The following is a 22,649-nucleotide window of genomic DNA, read 5'->3' on the forward strand; positions in this document are numbered from 1 at the left end:
TTTACTGATTCTTTTACCAAATATCATATCGCCTTAAACAGGTAATATAACAATTCAGCGAAAAAAGTATACTTTTAAAAGTTTTCTAAATAATATGGAAATAAATTTATGCAGCGTACATAAATTGTATCTTATGTGTGATGGTCTTAGTTAATTGATGATATACAATGTTTCCATTCTAAATACATACGGATTCATGTCATAATATAAAGAGCGTTTAAGACTTCGCATGATAGTGTATTTGTCATTAACATTTACTATGATAATTTCGAAAATAGGTGCACAATGCTCTTAACAATTCAAATGAAAAAACAAATCGTTGATATAAACGCATATCTTGTTGCGTCCTACGTGAATTTGATCGAACGCACCATATTGTATTTCTGTCGCATTACGAACATTTTAACAAGCAAATAAGGTTTTTTAAATTATAAACTGATCAAGTAGAAATGTATTTGGACCTCTTGGCATCTGAGCCTCGTAATTGCCTCAAACAAGTGCCTTTAACCTATATCAAGATGATAATGCAGTATTCTGCAAAATCAAATAAATGATATGTATAAATAAATCGCGTTTTCTGATTTTTTGTGGTTTTACTGCAAGATCGCCCCGACTTTCCAGTTGTTATGGCCGTTGATTATTTAATCGACTGGACTTTGCGATCGTTTTTTCGTTTATATTTGCATTTTTGTTTTCAATTTAATCTAAATAAGAGCTCTTATTCATTGCAGACGTTCATGTATGGTTGTATGCTGGTATGTTCTGAATATTGCGTTGATGGGGCGTTACATGTTATACTTGTAGGAACAAAGATTGATACGAAAATCAACCAATATTCGAATAACCGGCTAAATTCCGGAAAGGGGTCTAATTTGGTGTCAAAACACAGTATATTATTTCCGACAGTTTTGTTTTCGTCCCGTTTAAATATATAAACACTTTTTTGACCAATACGATACCATCTCATATTTTATAATAATAGATTATACAGAATAGTGTTTGTTTAAGCTCGATATGTAAACAAACAACAAATTGATTTGAACGCAAGTTTGAACTTGCATTAGAAATATGCTGGAAGTAACAGATCAAGTTCGAGTTTCTTTCCGGTCGAATAATTTTCTAAAAAGTTACAAGTTACAGTCCTCTGAAATAACACTTTGCCGATTGTTTTCCGACACACTGACTAAGGCGGCATACCTTTTAACAAACACAGCTCTTGTTTCTATATATTATTAACGGATATTTTTTGTTAGACCAGAGCGTCGTCATACGTGTAATATCTTCAAGCAAATTTGAGTAATTGCTAAAGTACAACGAATGAATTTATAATACTATATTATTTCTAATTTATATAGCGTTTTATACATTTTCACTTACATTTATGATACCCTGTGACAATGTGAAATAACAAAACAAACTGGGGGTAGTTTATATAAATTTTCAAATCACATATCCTTTGGATTCACCTTATGTGCCCGCCCGATGTGTATTATCTTGGTAGTGAATGAATGAATGGAACACTGATTATTCTATATAAAGGTAATAATTGTGCATGGAAACTCGTTGGTTCATTAAAAAACCGCATACTCTTTTGTGACACAATATTTAACATGGAATTTAAATAGATTGTTGCAAAGCGAAAAAATAAAATTAAGCTATGCAGTATGTGTCTACAACTATTGACGTATCTCATTCTGAAAATGTTTGCATCAGGTTTAGGAATATGTGTTAGTATGAAGGATAAAAGATCATTCTTATTTCAAGCGAATGTTTAAGTTAAAGGAATCGTCGTAGGTAACCTTAAATATACCGCTGATTTAATATGTTCTTAGAGTTGAAATAATCACTGTTGTTTTGATAAACACAATCACTTATTTTGAGATGCAATAAATTTATATTGATATTAACAATACGATGTATGAGATAGTTCGTTATATTTTAAGACGTGATCCATTTTACATAATTCAAACGTGATTAATATAGGTCGCACATGTTTTAAACCTAATACCTAACAAATTCTAAGGAACGAAAGGGAAAATAGGGTCAATAGTTTGTATTCAATTAAACTTTGTAACGAAATAGCTTATACATGAAATGATAAAATAAGTTGCGGTTAAAAATGTCTATTCACTAAAGAAGGAACTCAACACGTTTGGTTAAAATATTAATCGTTTATTTCTTTTTTTTTTTTTTCAATCAGGGTTTCTCCCAAATGTAACATTTTGTATAAGAGCAGCCATTGCATTTCTGCACAGAATATAAATCATAATATCATCGGGACTGGTGCCTTCTTGTCAGCAAGATACATCATGTGCACAAAACAGAATATCAGGAGGCCTTAAACATTCAAGCATGTAAATGCTTTTGCATTCGTACATGTTAATTACGTAAAGCTTGCATTATGGTGGTGTTTAAAACAAGACTTTCCAATGCACTAAATTAAATATTGTATACAAAAAACAGACAACAAAACCCCATAAAATTAACCAAGTAAAACAAAACGCATTAGTCTAATTCAAATGTGCATGGTTCGCAGTAGATGTAGAACGTGAAGCCAGTTAATGATGTGCAAAAGACAGCGTAAGAGTTTTTTTTTAAGACAAAAGTGTACAAGTCTCAAAAGTTTTATATATTTGATATTTGTCAAAAAGTGGGCACTAACTTTTGTGATTAATCAGGCTAATTCAAATGCAACACAATCTTTGTATTTACATCTAACAAGAACTCTTTCTAAAATTACACATACTTCATTTTTAATAATATTACAACCCCGAACTTTCTCATCGAACAAAAGTTTAAAACAATTACTATTACTAATACTACTAATACTACTTCTACTACTGCTACTACTACTACTTCTTCTACTACTACTACTACTTCTACTACTACTACTACTACTACTACTACTACTACTACTACTACTACTACTACTACTACTACTACTACTACTACTTCTACTACTTCTACTACTACTACTACTACTACTACTACTACTACTACTACTACTACTACTAACACTGCTACTACTACTTCTACTACTACTGCTGCTGCTGCTGCTACTACTACTACTACTACTACTACTACTACTTCTACTACAACTACTACTACTACTACTACTCCTACTATTACAACTACTACTACTACTACTACTACTACTACTACTACTACTACTACTACTACTACTACTACTACTACCACTACTTCTACTACTACTACTACTACTACTACTACTACTACTACTACTACTACTACTACTACTACTACTACTACTACTTCTACTACTACTACTACTACTACTTCTACTACTACTACTACTTCTACTACTACTACTACTACTACTACTACTACTACTACTACTACTACTACTACTACTACTACTACTACTACTTACTGTCTTACTGTACTACTACTACTTACTGTATTTGCCATTTAAGGTGCAAAAATTGTCTGTTATCAATCTCGGTATGTGACCTATCATTCAGGATCTTCACAATTGGCTTTTAGTCAGTGGCAACAGAAAGTTCTGTACAATCTAGCACACAATAGGGCGTCTGATTGAGCGAATAAACGACAGCCAAGGCCTCGCCTTCAATTGGAGAGTACCTCCTATCAGCTGATGTGTTAATATGCTGACTTCCAGACATAATTACCAACCGTAATGGCAGCAGACTTGTGTTTTGGTAGAACCTTAACAGTACCTCTGCATCAGAAGGCAGCCAATACCGTCAACAGACCAGTGTGTGCCAAGATATATGAAAGGAACACTATCTTTCATTTCCTCTCCTTTGACTTCTGTAATACATTTTTAGTTCTGGTGTTAAGTTCAATGCAAGGGAGGGTTTGAGAAGAGTATAGAGAGGTCATGGCAAATGCATGGACATCCTGGTTTATATGTCTTAATCATGTTCAGGCTCTAGTTATATTTTTTTGGTACTTTGAAATTGCGAATAGCATCATGACACTAATAACTTGGCCGTATGTTAGTCGGATTAATGGCGAGTCCTGCAACGTTTGTAGTGTCCAGGGCAAATTGAAACTTCCATGGCGAGAACAAAGGTCAATCCATTGGCATGTCTGAAAAAGTACCATTCAATGGAAGTCTTTCACATGCATGTATCATCAAAACATTGGACTTTATTTGAGAAATCAGCAATGATTTCATCAAAGCCCTCATTATAAGCATCACCACTAGCAAGAATTCTCTGTATGGCCACCTTGTATATGTTGCGCCCCAAGATGTGATGAAGGTTGTGAAATGCTTGTCTTCCATACGAATAGGAACAGAGTGGTAGCCATTCAATACGTCTATTACTGTTTTCATCGTACCGTAGGGAACTCAGAAAAATGAAAGGGGCTATTTACAGATAGGTTTGACACAAACAGAAGCGGTTTTGTGGCTGTATGTCAACAGTTCGCATGGGGTTGTCATCCACCTTACTAGTTACCACCATTCTTAAGCACCAAGTTGTGGGTGTGTTTAGACTATCCCAAGCACACCAACATCTCTTTCGAGATATGCCAGTTGATAGGTACCAAAGTTGGTTGGTGAACAACAACATGTATGGCATCGGGATCGCACACCAGGAGTGGCAATGGTTCATGCTTACACATAATTTGTATGTTGTGACTAAAAAAATGCAATTAGCTATTCCTTCAAAGCTTCCACCACATGCTCCTCTGTAGCCTTCAACCCTTGATAGAGTGGTTGACTTTGGCGGTGGTTTATTTTGACGCTTGAGGCATGAGAAGGGCACTTCTCCAAAGTCTCTTACAGTGACAGCGCCGTTTGGGGTCATTTCCATACGCAATTTTGGAATTCTGCGTGAATAATTCTAAGTGAGACCAGTGCTTCTCTGTCAACAAAAGTCTTCTCCAGGGTATCAGAGACATATAAGAATATACGTGCCGACCTTTCGGATCCAGAAATATCCATGATTTTAATATTTTCAATTATCGCTCCACAACGGTCTTCCCTAATAGCACTACGCAGTAGGGGCTTGAGAGGTGAAGATCCTGTACTGCCATTCTAAGGTTTATGGCAGATTGTAATGGCGTTATGATTCTTTGGCAATATGTGTCAACTTCCATACACATAGTGACAAATTTGAGTCCAAAATAATCATGTATGCCCTAACATTGCATGATATTGATGGAGGGTGGTCATTAGCACTGATATAAGCTGATGTGGCTTCAGTTTATAACGGATCTTACCATATGTTGCTATGATCTGTGTCCTTGGCTACACTGCCGTGAAGTGGATAACTGCACGCCCAGCAATCGATGTAATTATGAGCAATACGTGTGGCACCTACAGAATCGCCAACAGCACTTTGAGTGACTTTGCGTTGCTCCTTCTAGGCAATGAAAGACACAGTTCCTTCCAAAGTCCTGTCAGTCTATGGGTTGCCTAACATATCAGACAATATTGCAGGTTCGGCAATGCGCCGAACAAGATTGTTCTTGGTGATTGCATCACTACAGTCAAATACATAAGTACATAGAGGTTATTTCCATTTACTTATTTGCATGACTAGCTAGAAAGTTGCGAATGGCTGTTCGATGATACTGGGTCATTTATTCAGTTTAATGTGATGGACATATGTACTTTTATCCTTAACAGCAAGCCGCTTGATATCATTGAGAAGATCATCTTCATACGGATATTCCGCGCGATAAGAAAAGTCGTGCCTTAAGAAGAAGACTCATATAAAAAGCCCATTCATGGTAATATGGATTGAAGTCCTGTTCAAGGTCGGTGCAATGTCGACTACGGATTTTATATACCGCAAATGGATTTCTTTTGCAATTATCTTTAGAGGATGCTATAGAACTGGTGTATCCGCTTTCCATATTATAATAATAATGTAAACTGTTAACGCAGTATTGTAGTAGTTTATGCATATTAAAAAGCGGTGGGTTAGTCAACAATACACGTACCTTTTATTTTTAATTAACTGCTTCGTTAGCGCGATTTTTACGTACACCAATAAATATTATTAGTTACACAGTTAGTAATTGATTGTGTGTGGGATATACAGCATCAGTAATTTCATATCATACGAGAGCGAACTCGTATGCCATAAAATTATTGAGGGTGTATATCCAATACACTATCCGTTACTAATTGTGCAACGATTATATCTCAACAGACTACAGGATTACTCGGGGTGTTTGGAAATTACTCGGGGTGTAAGGAAAATACACCATGGGCACGTGACTGCTCTAAGCCAATCGGATTAGGTCATTTGTGTAGGTGATATATTTAGCCATAAAAGTTTAAAATAAGTGTTATATTCTAATGATAAAAAACTTTGAAAATATCTTAGAAAAAAAGTATTTAACATATATTAACGTTATACAATGCGAGTCAACAGTTGGCTATAACCCCAAACCCCGCATATCTGTGTTGTACACGTTTAATTTACCCATAACTATTTCCAAAACAGCCATGCGTTAGGCAGTGATCTTACAGTTGTTCCTTATCTCACATATACAAATAAATATATGTCAACTAAGAAAGTGCATATTAAAATTAGTTCTTCTTGAATGCTCTGAGCTTTTATGAGTACATACGTACAGCCCAGCGACCCGGAGGGTCAATAGCTGGGAGTTTTATCATTGCAACTAATATTAAAATATACCTTGATGTTTCTAAATCTTACTAATAGGCAAGTTATATTACCGGCTAGTAAAGGGCAAAACTGCATGATAACGTCACGCGTCAGGACTAAGTTCTGTCCCTTGTTTTATTTTCTGAAAACGGACGTTCTAATTATTTCCCTTGAAGGCACGATACATACCAACGGAAATCGAAACTTGCTTATCAATTTCGGAAAATCCGAGTTTTCGCAGTGTATAATACATAAAACGCAATCAGGTTAGTCTTCAACGCACAGGTATGTAGGTTTAAACGCCTTATTTGTATTATAATAATGTTTGAATAACGTTAGGTTCACTCTGTCACTCTTTGTTAAGTATATATGTATAATGTCGTTTTATAAAATCAAATGATAAAAGTGTTATCACAGTTTATATTTTGTAGTCAGTAACTTTAGACTTTAGTAAGTGCTATGTCAAAATGGCGGAATAATCAAGTTTTATAGCAATATGATTTTGAGTTCTGCTATGTCGTAACGTGTTAACACAAGTAGGAGTGACCAAAAGGGAGGTTACTGCGTATTGTATTGTTAATACCTTGCTGAAAAGTTATCTCTGTTATAGGGCATTTTGATAGGGATCGAAAACGCCGATTTTAAAGCCGGTTTGAAATAATTGTTTTGAAGTATCATAATAATAAAATCATTAAAGTTTTGATGTATGAAGGTTTTTTTTCCCCAACTTAACCATGAAATTTTACACGATTTATTAAGTGTCTAAGCTTTATGCCCCCGGATCGAAATATCGGGGGTATATTGTTTTTGGCCTATCTGTCTGTCATTCTGTGTGTCTGTCACTAAACTTTAACCTTGGTCATAAATATTGCAATATTGAAGATAGCAACTTGATATTTGGAATGCATATTATCTCATGGAGCTGCACATTTTGAATGGTAAAAGGTCAAGGTCAAATGTCAGCTTTATGACTTTAAAGCGGCTCAAGAGGGGGCATTAAGTTTCTGAGGCCATCCTTAAAAAAATTGTTTGTTTGGCATAACCCGACCCAGGTAAATTTGGGTGGGTCGGTAGGTAGGTCGGTAGGTAGGGATTCAACTCAATGTTGATTGGCCCGCTACCATATGCGCTTCAAATTGTTCATGGAAATAAAGCGAAAAATAGTTTTAAAAAAACACTCTGGATTAAAATTGCGGATGTTTTCAGTGAAATTTAACGAGATTTAAGCATATGCGCAAATTATATTTTCTAGAGCCAAATTCGCTATACTTTCGCAAATGGCGAACGACAGCGCGAGCCCTGTAGTAGTGAGCATTTATTCCAATAATAAAACGTTCGCAATGCTCGCGCTGTCGTTCGCCATTTGAGTCATTTGCAAAACTATTGTAAATTTGGCTCAAAAAAATCTAAATTGCGAAAATCTAGTAAAGTTTCGTTGAAAACATCCGCCCTTTTTAATCCGGACTGGTTTTCTATATTTGTCTCTTTGTTTCAATGAAAGTGTTTGCAATTCGAACAGTTAACGAAACCCGGTCTGTACCCGTTTAGACATTGCTTGACCTTATTGTTAATGAAGTGCACATGGTAGCTGGCCAATCAGCATTGAGCTCGCTCACACTAGTCCAACTTGTTGACGCTCTCAAATATTAAGCTACTTTTTATATAGGTAATATTTGGAGCGTCCAACGGCTGAACCATTCGATTTGTGTTGGAATTTTTTCCTTCTTTGTCTATATTGTTGCGCAAGGATTTTGTGCGCAACATTCAAGCCCCGACATAAGACACTTAATATCAACGGATTGCAATAATATTCTTTACATACCTGTGTAGATAATTCATTTCTCGATAATGTTCCGTAAAAATTATGTAATGACACTTTTAATTTTGCACGCCTGAGCAATTTAAATCCAACCACTTTTCAATTTTTCAATATCTCTCGATTCGCTCGCTGTGTAGATATAAATCGATAACACGACCTCGATGTAAAGCATCTGGTTTAAAGTGGAAGAATAAACAGCGTAAAATACCGTTTGCGTTCGTCTGTTGTGGTGCAGCGCGTTACATAGTAAACCGATGTTATACTTTTCTGGATTAATTTAGCATTTTTTTTTCTAAATTGACAATTAAAAAGTTCTGAAATTAATTACATCTTTTATTTTTTTTACTGTACATAAATAAGATTGATACAGATCGTACAGTACACCGTCCTATGTAACGTAGAATGTAGGTACATAAAACAACACAGACAGAGGTGCGAAAAAGACATGCATAAACACTCACTGAAACTTAGAACAGTGAATAGAAACTGCACCATATCTGTTTTGAACATATGCTTATTTAATCGACAAAGATTAGCATACTAGCTAGATCTAGTTAGGTAAAAGTCGGTGTTAAAAGCTAATGTTAAATAAAATTACGCGTACACGTTACGACGTAATGCCTTCTTCTGATTGGTTCATATTTAAATCAGTTTCATGACATGGCTACAGGTCAGTGATTGTTTTGCAGATTTAAGCATAAGTTTAACTTTATAATTTATGCCTTTCTATCTTTGAATCGACGATATTTGATGTAAAAATGGACTTCTGAATTAAAACTGAATTAGTTGGTAATGTTATTTTGCAATTTTACGCATATTGATGAAAATTTAAACTTTCCGGTTTCCACCACAAAAAGGTCTTTCAACGATGAGACGTTCCATCTCTAAATTCTTTGCGCGTCTTATAAATGAGACTACGCTTACACATGACATGACGTTGTCGAATGAAACGTGAGAACGGGTGGAGCTATCGGATAATATTGGGTCATTTATGCGCAGATGTTGTATAATTTGAATACACATTTAATATCGCCGTCTGCCTCCAAAATAGCGACCGGTCGGAAAGTCGTATAAAGAGATAAGCAAATGAAACAAAAACGTGACAATACCCGTCAATAAATATTTCTAAGCTGACCACTTTTTATCTTTCTACCGAATATTTACCGATCTAAATTAAAGAGTGATAATTAATTAATTAGTTATATGGCGATAATATTTCACATCTCTGCCGATTGCCGAATTGAATAAAACGGTGATAATTAGTTAATTTGTTTTTTTTACACCCAAACTATCCTTAACGACAGCAGCGTATTTTAATTAAAGTGATACGAGAAAATCAAGAGCGGTTAAATTGTATTTAAAGTCTAATTAATCGCATATGCATATGTTAAATAAATAGGCGACTCAAATAAATACCGGTACGCGTTTTGTTCATTGCTATTTTAGATATCCTTGAAAGAGCATTCAATTAAATGACGCAAATAACCGGAAAGGATAAAAAGCGGAAAGGACAAATTTAGCGGAAAGAAGTTTCGGCGAGCAAAAAAAATTTTTTTGGAAAGTAACCAAAAAAAAAATTTAGTCGGGCCGATTTTAGTGGGTCGGTCGGGTTATGCAAAACAAAAGAATTTTTAAGGATGGCCTGGAGCATATAGTTGCCAGTTTGTAGTTCCGTCCTTCCTTCCTCCCTTCCGTCACACTTTTTCTACCGTTTCTCATAGCGCCTTCAATACTTTACCAATCGCTTTCATATTTGGCATGTAGTTACCTTGCATGGACCTCTACCTTTTGATGAGGTTTGGGGTCACTGAGGTCAAAGGTCAAGGTCACCGAGGCTAATAATAGACTTCCTTCTGTCACAATTTTGCTACCGTTTCTCAAAGCGCCTTCAATACTTTACCAATCGCTTTCATATTTGGCACGTAGGTACCTTGCATGGACCTCTACCTTTTGATGAGGTTTAAGGTCACTGTGATCAAGGTCAAGGTGTCCGAGGCTAATAATATATTTTTTTAGGTGTTTATTAACACATACATTGACAAAGCACATCATCGGGGAGCATCCATCAGTTTCACTGATATTCTTGTTTTCATATAAAATCGGGTCCGTTAATCGGCCACACTCCCAATGGACAAAAGTATATATTTTGCCTAAATGGGAGCTTAAAATTCCTAGTGGAATGGTGAATGGTTTAAAAAAAAAATCCAATCCAATCTTAACTTCAAGTTCAGTGCTAAGGAACATTTTATAAGTCAACTTGATTCTTAATCATTTTTCTTTATTTGAATATTTATTTTTACCGGTATTTATTTCTTTTTAAATATTTTATGTCTGTAGGTTGTTCAGATTGATTGTTAATTGCTTGCTGTCACTTAGTTTTGACAAGCTTTAAAAGTTAAGTACATGTATCGTTCTTAGCATTATTTTAGAATAGTTATAGGTACTTAGTTTTAATATTTAAATACTGAATAATCTCAAACTAGGTCCAATTTGGATGTTTTGTGTCATGTATAGTTGTCTTTCATTAAGGTGATCTGATTAAGGTGCGCAAAACTGTGATATATATTTATTTCTTATAATGTCCTCCTATGTTACACAACACATTATCTCAAGAACCACAACGTCAATAAGTGTTTTTCAAACGCTTTGTGTGTCATCCTTGATATATAATGATAGTGTCGTGGCTTCAATCATGTGTTTGTTACATGCATGTTTTTCTCTTATTTAAGTACATGTGTCAGGCTTTTTCCGCTCCATTTTGGGAAAACGCCACACTGGAATTTTGGGAATTTCGCGTCGTGAAAACCCCCATTTTGGGAAAAAAATTAATTGCAAATTTGGCTCAATTGGAAAAAATTATCGCATGTAAATAGTGTTTCTTATATTTCAAAGAAGCCGTTAACTGGTAAATAACGACTATTTGGTTAACTTATTATTAAAATTTTACAAAATATTATGAACATGTGTGATAAGTGAAGGTTTTTTAATCTGAATTTGGGGAAAAGGCTTGGCCTTTTTTGAGGTGAAAAAAAAATCGCGCTAAGCGCCAGATATTGAGGAAAATAAGGAAAGTCTTAAATTATCATTAACATATTTTACAGTTTTTAAAACAAATTCAAGGCAACAGATAATTTAATTATGCAATACTTTCTTTTTTCTACACCGGATCAGGTCAACTTATATATTTTAAGGGTTAAAAAAAAAAAAAAAAACGTTTTTTTTTTTTTTTAATTGGGATTTTTTTTTTCAATTGGGAAAAAAACAACCAGATTTGCATTGGGAATGGGGCCGAATTTCGGACCCGTGGCATAGGGCGGAAAAAGCCTGTGTGTGTGTTATACTTGTATTGCCATGTATTCTGCTATTATATATTGAAATAAGTCAATCAATCAATTAAAAAGGGACCTGGCCCCATTCCCAAAATGGTGAAAAAACCCCACTGTACTTTGACTGGAGTATATATACTTCAGATGCGAGTCTCCGAACGAGGGCTTATAATGATATATTTCTACATTTTAAGTATTTGTTATGCCCCCGGATCGAAAGATTGGGGGCATATTGTTTTGGTCTGTCTGTCTGTCATTCATTCATTCATTGTGTGTGTCCCAAAACTTTAATCTTGGTTAAAGTTTTGCAATAACTTTTGCATTATTGAAGATAGCTCCTTGATATTTAGCATGAATGCGCATCTCATGGAGCTGCACATTTTTATGGTGAAAGTTCGAGGTCAAGGTCATCCTTCAAGGTCAAAGGTCAAGTATATGGCTTCAAAGCGGCGCAATAGGGGGCATTGTGTTTCTGACAAACACATCTCTTGTTTTTCATACTCTGTAATTTAATTCGGTAAAAATACTTTAATCAGCTGTATTGTAAAAGAGTAGTAGTAGGCTATATCAACACATGCAGCTTCAATTTAACAGATTCTTCATTATTTCAGAATGGCGTCCCTTGACGGAAATCAAAATGAGGCGTATTACCTACTTCTCCATATGCTTGTTATGGAAGCGACGAAGGTTCTGCGAGTCAAGTTTGACTCAATTATCAAACCTCCAGATTTAAATAACACACTCATTAGAGTTAAACCAACTATAGATAAGCTGAAGAAAGATGGTTTTCTTTCCAATGAACAATATAGACTGTTAAATCCGAATCCTAAGTCAGAAAACTTTGATACAACTTTATTGCTGTGTCTTCTTCAAAACATCTGTAATTTAAACCCAAAAGGCAAAGTGTGGGTCGAAAAAGATAACGCTAAAATTAAAGGTAATACAGACCAGGAAAACATCCAGCGTATCAGGAACTTAAGAAACAAAGTAAGTGCGCTAAGGCTAGTTTAAAGTATCACGCCAGTAATGCGGATAATTTGATAACGAATGGCACTTCGACAACAATAAACAAAAAACTCCAAGCGCGAGAGAAGAGTTTTTCAGCTTGTTAGTATTTATTTTCTGTTTATTGGCTTTTCGGACACGGAACATTGTTTGGCCGATTTATGGTTAAGCAATTCGTAGTGCAAAGAAAGAAATTCGCGGAAAAACTGTTTATTATCTATAAAAAAGACAATACAATTCCATCAAAATCAGCAAGAAGTGTATGATAAGAACATATTTCAACTGAATAAAGATACTTAGAAATAAATCAAGAACGTGTTCACTATTCGTATAAAAAGATCAATATTTCTATTAATGTTCCAACATCTTTAATTTGTAGTTTACTGACATATTTGAGGAAAATTTAAATTTTAAAGAGTCGGATGCCACATATTCATGGACACTCCTTTAGCCGATCATCTCAGTTACAAAGGCATTTCTGTTCCCGATTACCCGACACCGATGACCCGACACTTTTTAACAGATATACTACACACTTTTGTGAATCAGAAATGCAAAAATTGCTGATGAATAAGGTTATAGAAAGAATGTTATTAATAAGAATTTATGGACTTACGTGTATTAAAAACAAATCACTGAAAATATGCTTCATTTTTAGCTCGACTATTATATATATGAAATATATATAGTGGAGCTATCCTACTCACCCCGGCGCCGGCGTCTGTGTCTGCGTTAGCGTGCAAATATTAAAGTTTTCGTACTACCCCAATTATTTGCATTGTCCATTGACATATTGCTTTCATATTTTGCATACTTGTTTACCAACATGACCCCAACCTATAAACAAGAGCAGACAACTCTATCAAGCATTTTGTCTTAATTATGGCCCCTTTTCCACTTAGAATATGCAGCTAATGTTAAAGTTTTCGTACTACCCCATTTATTTTCATTGTCCCTTGACATACTGCTTTCATATTTTGCATATTTGTTAACCAACATCACCCCAACCTATAAACAAGAGCAGACAACTCTATCAAGCATTTTGTCTTAATTATTGCCCCTTTTATACTTAGAATATGCATACTATTGATAAATCTATGTTCTACCCCAAATATTTCCTATATCCTTTGACATATTGCTTTTATATGTTGCATACTTGTTTACCAACATGACCCCAACCTATAAACAAGAGCAGACCACTGTATCAAGCATTTCGACATAATTATGGCCCCTTTTACACTTTACACTTAGATAATTGAACATTTTGCTTAAATTGCCATAACTTCTTTATTTATGATCACATTGTATTATTACTTTGACAAAACAGCACTTACCTGAATACCACAATGGAGTCCACCCAAACAATACCCCACGCCCCTACCCAGATTTCCTTCCCCCTCTCCTCCCAACCCCTGAAATCCCAAACTTTTTTTTAAACATCGTCTAATAAATTACCACACCCCACATTATACCTCCCTCTTACACCCCCCCTACCCCCCCTACCCCCCCCCCCATTTTTTTTTATTTTTTTTTCCTTTTTTTTATTTTTGAAAAAAAAGTATAATAAATTATTGTATATGAACAATTTCCCCATGATGGCTTACGTTATACTGCCAAGCACTCGAATAGTCGAGCGCGCTGTCCTCTGACAGCTCTTGTTCTTATCCCATTTGGGCATGGGCATGATTTTGTTTTTCATGACATATTCGATTAAGACACGACCTCTCGGGGATTGAAATCTGACCATTATAGCGTGAAATTTCAATTTACTCTTCATATGATACAGATTGTAACGCTGAAGCTTATATTCACTTCTTTCGCTGTCTTCTTCTTTGGTACTACACCGGTACTCTCGCTGGTCTACAACATATCAGAGTGCCAGATATGTTAAAAGTCCCATTATCCGACGTGTCCGTTATCAAAGTGTCTACAACATCCTGCATACCACCTTTTAAAACATGCTCTGTCTTCGTTCATATTTTATTGAACATTATCAAAATTGCAGAAGTTAAGCACGGTAATTTATCTACATGCTGGAATGGCAAACACCTTTGTAAGAGAATAGTAACAATATAAATAAACGCGTTTCAAGCAGAATATACAACTCGGATATCACTGTGCCCAATTTGTTAAAAGCCTCCATTATCTTACGTGTCCTTAATCGGGAATCGAATTGTGTACAAAATCATGCATACCTCGTATATGCTCTATCTTCGTTCATATTTCATTGAGTTCTATCAAAATTGTAATATTTGAAGCACAGTAATATGTCTGCATGCTGGAATAGAAAAAACTATATAACAATATTTCTAAATATGATTATTTCGTTTAAATGGGTACTGATCATCCAGTGTATGTTGTTTTCTGATGGAATATTCTGATATTCTCATATTTTGGCAAACATCGTACCACTCTTCCTTAAAATTATTCCTTCATAATACAAAAGGATATACCATTTATCAACTCCAACATGTACCGTGTCTCAAAAACTTATATTAAGGTTATACGTTTAAAAAACTGAGTAACTAATATTCGCGCGTGGCTTTTGTTTTTTCTCTGCAATGGAAATGCCAATCGTAATCCAAGCATTACCAGCGTGCAGTATGGTTTAAAACATTTGCATTTTAATCATTTACAAAACGCCGTGCTCGAAAAAATGGTGTTTTCAGAAGTTTATTTTGATTGAAAAAAACAACATAACTTTTTATGCACATGGAAAAAATAATTAAAATAAATTAAAAAAAAACGATAAGGTAGCTTGGAGGTGGACTATTCCTGCGTATGTATATTAATATGGACTAATATATAAATAAATAAGCGCATTAATGTTTGCGATGTATTTAAGCCTATTCTTTCATGTTTGTTCGATATATTTTGTACGATTAAGATTTGTTTGTGTGTATGGATATGAATAAATGTAGTTAGTTGCCAAAGCCTTAATGGAAATCAAATATTTCAACTCATGTAATAATTACTTTGTTTTAGATGCAGCACAAAACCGTTGCGAGCTTAGAGCAGCATGAATTTGAGAGCAGCTGGAATATTCTAGAAAAGGTTCACATTTCATGTTTGTTTTGTATCAAAATGCTATTAAACATGTTTGTATTAATGCAAAATAATATATGTAAAAAGAGTTTACAGAAAACTGTTTGCGATCGATCCATTATACGCATGTCAGTCCAACTGTCAAACAATTGAATCGTATATTTTGAGAGACTTTGCTTGGTAACAGTCGCATATTGTCGCCACTTCTGTTTTTGGTTTAAACTTTAAACCCATCGAAAATATTTTTATCGCACGACAGGCCATGATTAATCTCGGGACCAGCTGCGGACTGCACGATGTCCAGAACACTGTTAATACCACCAAAACAAAAACACTGGAAATTGTTACCCCAGAAATGAAAAGTCTTCGTGGTTCGTATTTTAATTAGTAAAAATAGCATGTATGTATTACACTAGGTACTTAATTAATAGCCATAATCAAATATTGTTATTAATTGTGTTATTATTTATTAAATATTATTTATTTACTATTATTATTATTATTCATAGCTTAATTATCAAGTCAAGTAGAAAGTTGATTTTGTGTTGGAAATATTTTTTCAGTCTTACATTTATGTTCACAGGAAACACAATTGAGTTCCTAAAAGAATATCAAGATGATAAGCAGTATTACGTCGAGACAAAATTTTATCTTCAAGCTGACAAGATGTTGAAAGACAAAAATCTGACAGTACTGACTGGACATCCTGGCGAAGGAAAAACAACAATGGCAGCTTACCTAGCTTTAAAAAGATCGAATCCTGAAAACTGCATGAAACTTGCACATGCTAGCGATTGGAGAAAGGTTGACTGGTCGCTAAAACTGTTCAACACAGTCATCATAGATGACATATTTGGTGCTGGAGCGTTGAACAACACCCTTGTTTCAGAATGGAAAACGTACCTACCTGAAATAGAGCGAGCTGCAAGGGCGAGACGATTGAATATAATTATAACGTCTCGGCATTATATAAAAGAAGAGGCACTTGATGAATTGAATAATACCTCAATCTTTAAAGATGAAGAGGGAAACATTGTTCATCTTGCATCAGATGATTTAACTCATGACGAGAAAAGGAACATTCTCGTCTCGCGGGCCAAACGAAATGACACTGAAGATCTGCTAAGGCAAAATCATGTAGATATAGACGAGTGCGTTAAGAAGTCCAAAGGAACGATCAATCTTGACATTGACAAGACTGAAAATTTTGTGTTTGGATTCCCTCAGTGCGCAAACTTGTTTGTACAGAATGACAAAATGATTAAATTGGGAGCACGTTTTTTTGAAAACCCAGAGGCCCACTTCAAAGCATATATTGAACAATTGTATAATGCAAAAGACGACGACATTTTCCATAAGTTTATAGCACTGGTCATTGTTTGGGCGGAACAGACTGGTCGAATAAAAGCAGATGACGTCCTAAATCCTGCAAAAACATCAGAACACATAAGGTCCGTAGCAACTATATTTGGGATCGATGTTAACCGTAAATTCATAGAGAACATAAGATCTTCTTTACAGAGTCATCAGAAAGATTTCCTAATATATATAGACCATACTGGCGAATACAAATTCAATCATAATGTTATTGGTGATATGGTTGGTGTTGTTCTTGGAGAGCCAAGACACAAACTTGTAGAAACTATCCAACTGTGTCCACGTGATTTTCTTATTGACAGGATTTGTTTAGACGACAAGGGAAACGAGCAATTTCGTGTAGTTGTCGGAAAAGATAATTACCATCATCTTTGCAGAAAGGTTGCAAAAATGGTCCTGCGGAAAGACTGCAATAGCATAGCCCGTGGTGATTTTTCTCGTGAATTTCAAACGCTAGAACGTCGAGGTCCCAGGTCGAACATAATTGAAGTGCTGCATGATCTTGATTTCGGAATTTTTAAACACCCGATGTTCTTGAATAAGCATTTTGTCGAAGTATTTATGAACGTTATAAAAGATGATGGCCTCGAACAAGATATTTTTCGCAAGCCAGTCATGAAAATGACTGGGTATTTCTTAGATTACGGCATCCGCATGAATGAAATGACAATGTTCATCCCTGGTTATACACTGTATAGTAACATTACTGTCTTGGCAAATGCCCTGATAGAAAACAACTTCATCCAAAAGGATCACACTGACCCTTTGTTACTTGCAGCTCATTCGGGCGACATCAAATTGATAGAACTGCTTTTATCGAAGGGTGCAAAGGTTTCCGGTGATACAATATATGTGGCTATGCACAAGAAACGACGCCCGGACCAAAATTGTTTAAAAACAATCCTCCAGTATCCGCACATCCCTATCAATGACCGAGGTAATGCAATCAATGGCAATTATCCGCTTATTGTAGCAAGCAGAAAGGGGTTTCTCGACGCCGTAAAATGTATGCTGGAAAATGGAGCTGACCCTGGGGTTCAAAATGACAAAAAATTGACAGCTTTGCATAAGGCTGTTATTTACAAACACACTGACATTGTACATGAACTTTTGAAAAAGGGCGCTCCGCTTGATATAAAAGGGGGAAAGTTCAAAAGGACACCATTGCATATTGCTGCTGACGTCGGCGATATGAATTTGGTGAAGTTACTTATTTCGAAAGGCGCGAAAGTGGACATCAAAGATCACCGAGGTCATTATCCAATCTTCTTAGCTGCAATTCGTGGCCACACCCCAACCGTCCAAGCATTACTGCAGCATGAACGGAAGCAGGATCAGTTACGGATAAAGTCGTATGGCAAGGCATCAAAAATTAAAGGAATGTCGTTATTTCATGTTGCAGTTTGGAAGAAAGACAAAGATTTGATGGAGATGCTCATACGGGAGAAGGCTGATCCAAATGTTAAGGATTTCTTTGGACAAACTGCGTTGTTTTATGCAATAATGGAGGGATGCAAATCAATGATAAAACGTTTGATTAACTTTGATAAAACTGACCAAAAAATGCCACAAAAACAAGGATACACTCCGTTGCACGCCGCTGTTTTCAAAGGAAATGCAAATACCACAGCTCGACTAGCAATTAGCGCTGATGTGAATGCTAGAGATAAATTTGGAAGAACACCTTTGCACGCAGCGTGTGAAAAAGGTGACATTCAAATCGCCAATCTATTGCTGAAGAAACACAAAGCTGATCACAGGATTCTTACAAATAGAGGCGATTCTGTGTACCACATTCTTCGAAGGAAAAATTCCAACAAAACAAACGATGAACATTGCAAACGCAGACTGATCGAAATTCTGATACGTGAGATCGATCCGAAATTTATTGAAAGCATAGCAAATAAATCTAACCGCTCCGGCATCAGAATAGAGGAAAAAACAATGCTGACAACGAGTGACATGGTAGTTATCCAGGACCTGATGAAAACATTGTCGATCGAAAAATGCGAAGAAAGTGAAGACGAAGAAGACCAGGACCAGGCCAGCAAAGGTTCACCACCTAAAAAGGCCAAGGCGGTTAGACTGATTCCAGATTTCCTTGACAATGACGCCGATGATGACGAAGACGACTTAGATGAAGGCGATTTCAGTTTCGGCTCTCCCCACGCTTACGACGAATATGACGATGACGACTTAGATGAAGGCGATTTCAGTTTCGGCTCTCCCCTTGCCTACGACGAATATGACGATGATGACGATTTTTTTTGACCGATGGTGATTATTAACAAATAGGATCGTTTGTTTCTTGAAGTGTTGTATAGAGCTGTCAATTTATGTAGTTGCAGAACAGATGATTCCATGATGAAATAATTATAACGTGTGCTATTTTTGTTTTATTGTATATATACAAAATAAGTAGGTATTGATACTTAATTGTCTATTGCCATTGTGTACATATATTACAATAAAAACGTAATTTATAAATTTAAAATAATCTTACAAAGTTGTTTACCTTTGAAACGCGTTTATTTCGACCTGAAGTGTATTCTTTTTAATCCAGTTTATTCGAAATATTGTTTTGCAAGGATTTGAGCATAAACAATCTATTCTTATTAGGAAAGTTATAAGCTCTAAAGTGTTTTTACACACACGTGTCACCTATATAGTTTTTAGTGAGTGTGATGTGTTTTGTTGATTGTGTATGTTTCTAAAGCATGCAGAGGACAATAGTTGACACAAAGATGTGTCACTTAAACATTGAGCGATTATTATTATTTATTGATACATTATAGTGAAACCTATAGTATCTTATTGTACAGTTATAAGCTATTATATGGAGTGATCTTTTCAGCTCGGCTGTTTTCGGAGAAAACCCGAGGTATTGTCATAGCCAGCTCGTCGTGTCGTCAGCCGTCCGCCTTAGGCGTCGTGCCAAACCCTTTACATTGGCTCTAAAATCAAAGTGCTTCCACCTACAACTTTGAAACTTCATATGTAGACGCACCTTGATGAGTTCTACACGCCACATCCATTTTTGGGTCACTAGGTCAAAGGTCAAGGTCACTGTGACCTCTAAAAAAATATTCTGACAAGCTTTCGCAGACGAGCGTGGCACCCGTTATGCGATGCTCTTGTTTTAAATTGTGTTAAAGTTTTGCAATGTATCTATGCTATTCTACGTTTTGAAACGACAAAAAGAATCCATCTTAATGGCAAACGGTAACGTTTATGTTACTTTTTCTTACATAATTATTACCCTCAAGCGTCAGCTGGATATGCTTTTGATGTATATCGGCATGTGAATTTTTATTTTTTTTATTTTACCATACTTAACGTCTACAATCAAACTTATTAACATACATGTATGTACATTTTTAGCGCATTACTTTTTAATTGTATTGTTTTTACCGAAACTTAACATTATTATAGATCATGAAAAGTTAGAACGCGAAAAATGCATTATCTTCTATGGATTGTGGCTTTAGTTATGTGTTCAAATTTTAAAATACAGTATGTATAAGTAAATAAAGTAATTTTTGTTAAGTATGAATGCATGTTCGTATTTCTATCAGTACGCTTTCGTTTAGCTTTTATGTCGTACTAGTATACGCAATATAAACATTTCATGTAAATGATGTAAAATAATCAATACACGTTACCAGTAACATAAAAAAGTTTATATTGCCTGTTCAGTAGACAATTACGAATTACTTTTGCATCAACGTCGTCGATACTGTCTGACAACTACTTTTCAGCTTCAGTGTGTGATTACCGGTACTTAGCTCTATTTCAAAGCAGAGTTCCGAATATCAATTGTGTACCGGTAGCTTATATTTCTGTTCAATTATATATTTGCCGCATTATTTCTTCTTACAGAGTTGTTAAATGAATTGGAAATGATGATTTCATAAATAAATTAAATCAGTAAATTATTCGTGTATTACATAACACAGCTACACAATATATGTTGAAATATTAAGTTATTTACGTGTATTTTTAGATAACTTTCAGGCGCATTATGGCTCGCATTGGGTGTGTATTGATATGTTAAGTTTGGCTGCAATGGTCATTGTCGGCTCGGATACTACTTAAATGTACCCCGGGTACTCTCAATTATACTAAAATGTACCCCGGGTACGAAAAATATACTTAAACGTACCCGACCAATAAAGACTGTACCCGAGTTTTGATGAAAATATTAATTAAGATTAATATCGAGTTTCACCATTTCAAAGTGCAAAAAATATATCCATGTATTCCCCACGTACTCCGATCGTCACGTATGGATTATTTTATCGTCAGCTTGTTCACAATGTAGTCAAATGATAACATGTAAAATTCTGAATAATAATTTTATCGCATAGCTGAGATATTAAAGTTTGAAAAGTGTTACGTTAGAAATTTCTGCCAAGTGTAAAGTCCGCCTACTGGGCCATATCATCGGATGATCCGCGAATCTGAGCTGTATGGCCAATAGTCCGTATAGTCTCTTATTCACGTTTATGCAGAACCCGGAACACGTATCGAGTAAATAAAATAGAAAAAATGTCTAGTGATTTAAATGTGTATTATTATACCATTTGCGTTAAGTATAATATTATATTGTATATTTTATGAAATCAGTTATAGACTTAATTGAACGACAAGCGCGTAGCAAAGAACCCTTGACGTCATAATTTCATGCGTACATTCTTCGCAGCTTGGAATACCCCAATACCAAATGCCGTCATGTCCAACTACACATGTATAAAACTGCCAAAGCATTTTTTCTTGCCTTTCATACATATCAATGTTTACAAGACTTGTATCGTCGTAAAGATGGGTGTATTATGTATCATCTTCTTATAATTGAAATAAAAAAGGTACTGTTTTGCATCCTATAAGATGTAAAATTTGCCCAAATACAAACACACTCGAAAAACAGGGTTTCGTCAATGAGATTTCGAACAAAGCATAGGCTTTTAATTAACGCAGCCCAAAGGTTGATTTTTAGCATAGGTGCTTGCACCTATGCTTATGGTATATACCACATTTCGAAAATCCACATACATCGGTTGTCCATTATGAAGCCTTTCCTGATCAAAAATCAGACGAAATATCTATTTAATTTAGCATATGGTAGTTCTTACAATTTTTTGGGGGGAAACGTTTTTCTAACGTTTTCTTCCAAGAATATTGCTGACACCGTTTTTAGTGAATTTTTCTAAGACCGTTTTATGTCAAAAAATCTTCTTATAACCTAAAACAAATTTCGTTCGTAAAACAATTCTGTTCTTGTTGATAGTGACCTCACACCTAATTTATATGGGATCCCAATATCTATTTCCTTCGTTTACTGTTCTGTGAGAGGTCAAATGTTTACATAACTGAATTAATAAGGCCCTGGTTAAAGTTTATGTAACATTTCATCGGTTAATTATAAATAGAAATTAAAACATATTCTCAGCAGGAAGTGGGGCATAA

At 35.3% G+C, this 22,649-nt stretch overlaps 1 protein-coding gene across 2 annotated transcripts; it reads left to right on the forward strand.

Annotated features, from left to right (window-relative positions):
* The first annotated feature begins 6,737 nt into the window (after positions 1-6,737).
* LOC127832729 (uncharacterized) lies at positions 6,738-21,115 on the forward strand. 2 transcript variants are annotated; one of them, XM_052358341.1, is made up of 5 exons: positions 6,738-6,896; positions 12,368-12,743; positions 15,747-15,815; positions 16,066-16,177; positions 16,390-21,115. In XM_052358341.1, exons 2-5 carry the CDS (start codon positions 12,369-12,371, stop codon positions 19,452-19,454), a joined length of 3,621 nt encoding a protein of 1,206 aa, XP_052214301.1. In that variant the 5' UTR covers positions 6,738-6,896; position 12,368; the 3' UTR covers positions 19,455-21,115. The 2 variants fall into 2 exon arrangements, with proteins under 2 accessions (XP_052214301.1, XP_052214302.1); XM_052358342.1 differs by having other exon boundaries at positions 6,779-6,877.
* Positions 21,116-22,649: the final 1,534 nt, after the last annotated feature.

The sequence above is a fragment of the Dreissena polymorpha genome, chromosome 1, assembly GCF_020536995.1.
Source record: "Dreissena polymorpha isolate Duluth1 chromosome 1, UMN_Dpol_1.0, whole genome shotgun sequence".
Lineage (NCBI taxonomy): Eukaryota > Metazoa > Mollusca > Bivalvia > Myida > Dreissenidae > Dreissena > Dreissena polymorpha.

Coding starts and splice junctions, on each gene's coding strand:
- LOC127832729 (XM_052358341.1), top strand. CDS start 12,369: ATGGCGTCCCTTGACGGAAATCAAAATGAGGCGTATTACCTACTTCTC. Junction 12,744..15,746: donor TCAGGAACTTAAGAAACAAA/GTAAGTGCGCTA, acceptor ACTTTGTTTTAG/ATGCAGCACAAAACCGTTGC. Junction 16,178..16,389: donor AGAAATGAAAAGTCTTCGTG/GTTCGTATTTTA, acceptor TTATGTTCACAG/GAAACACAATTGAGTTCCTA.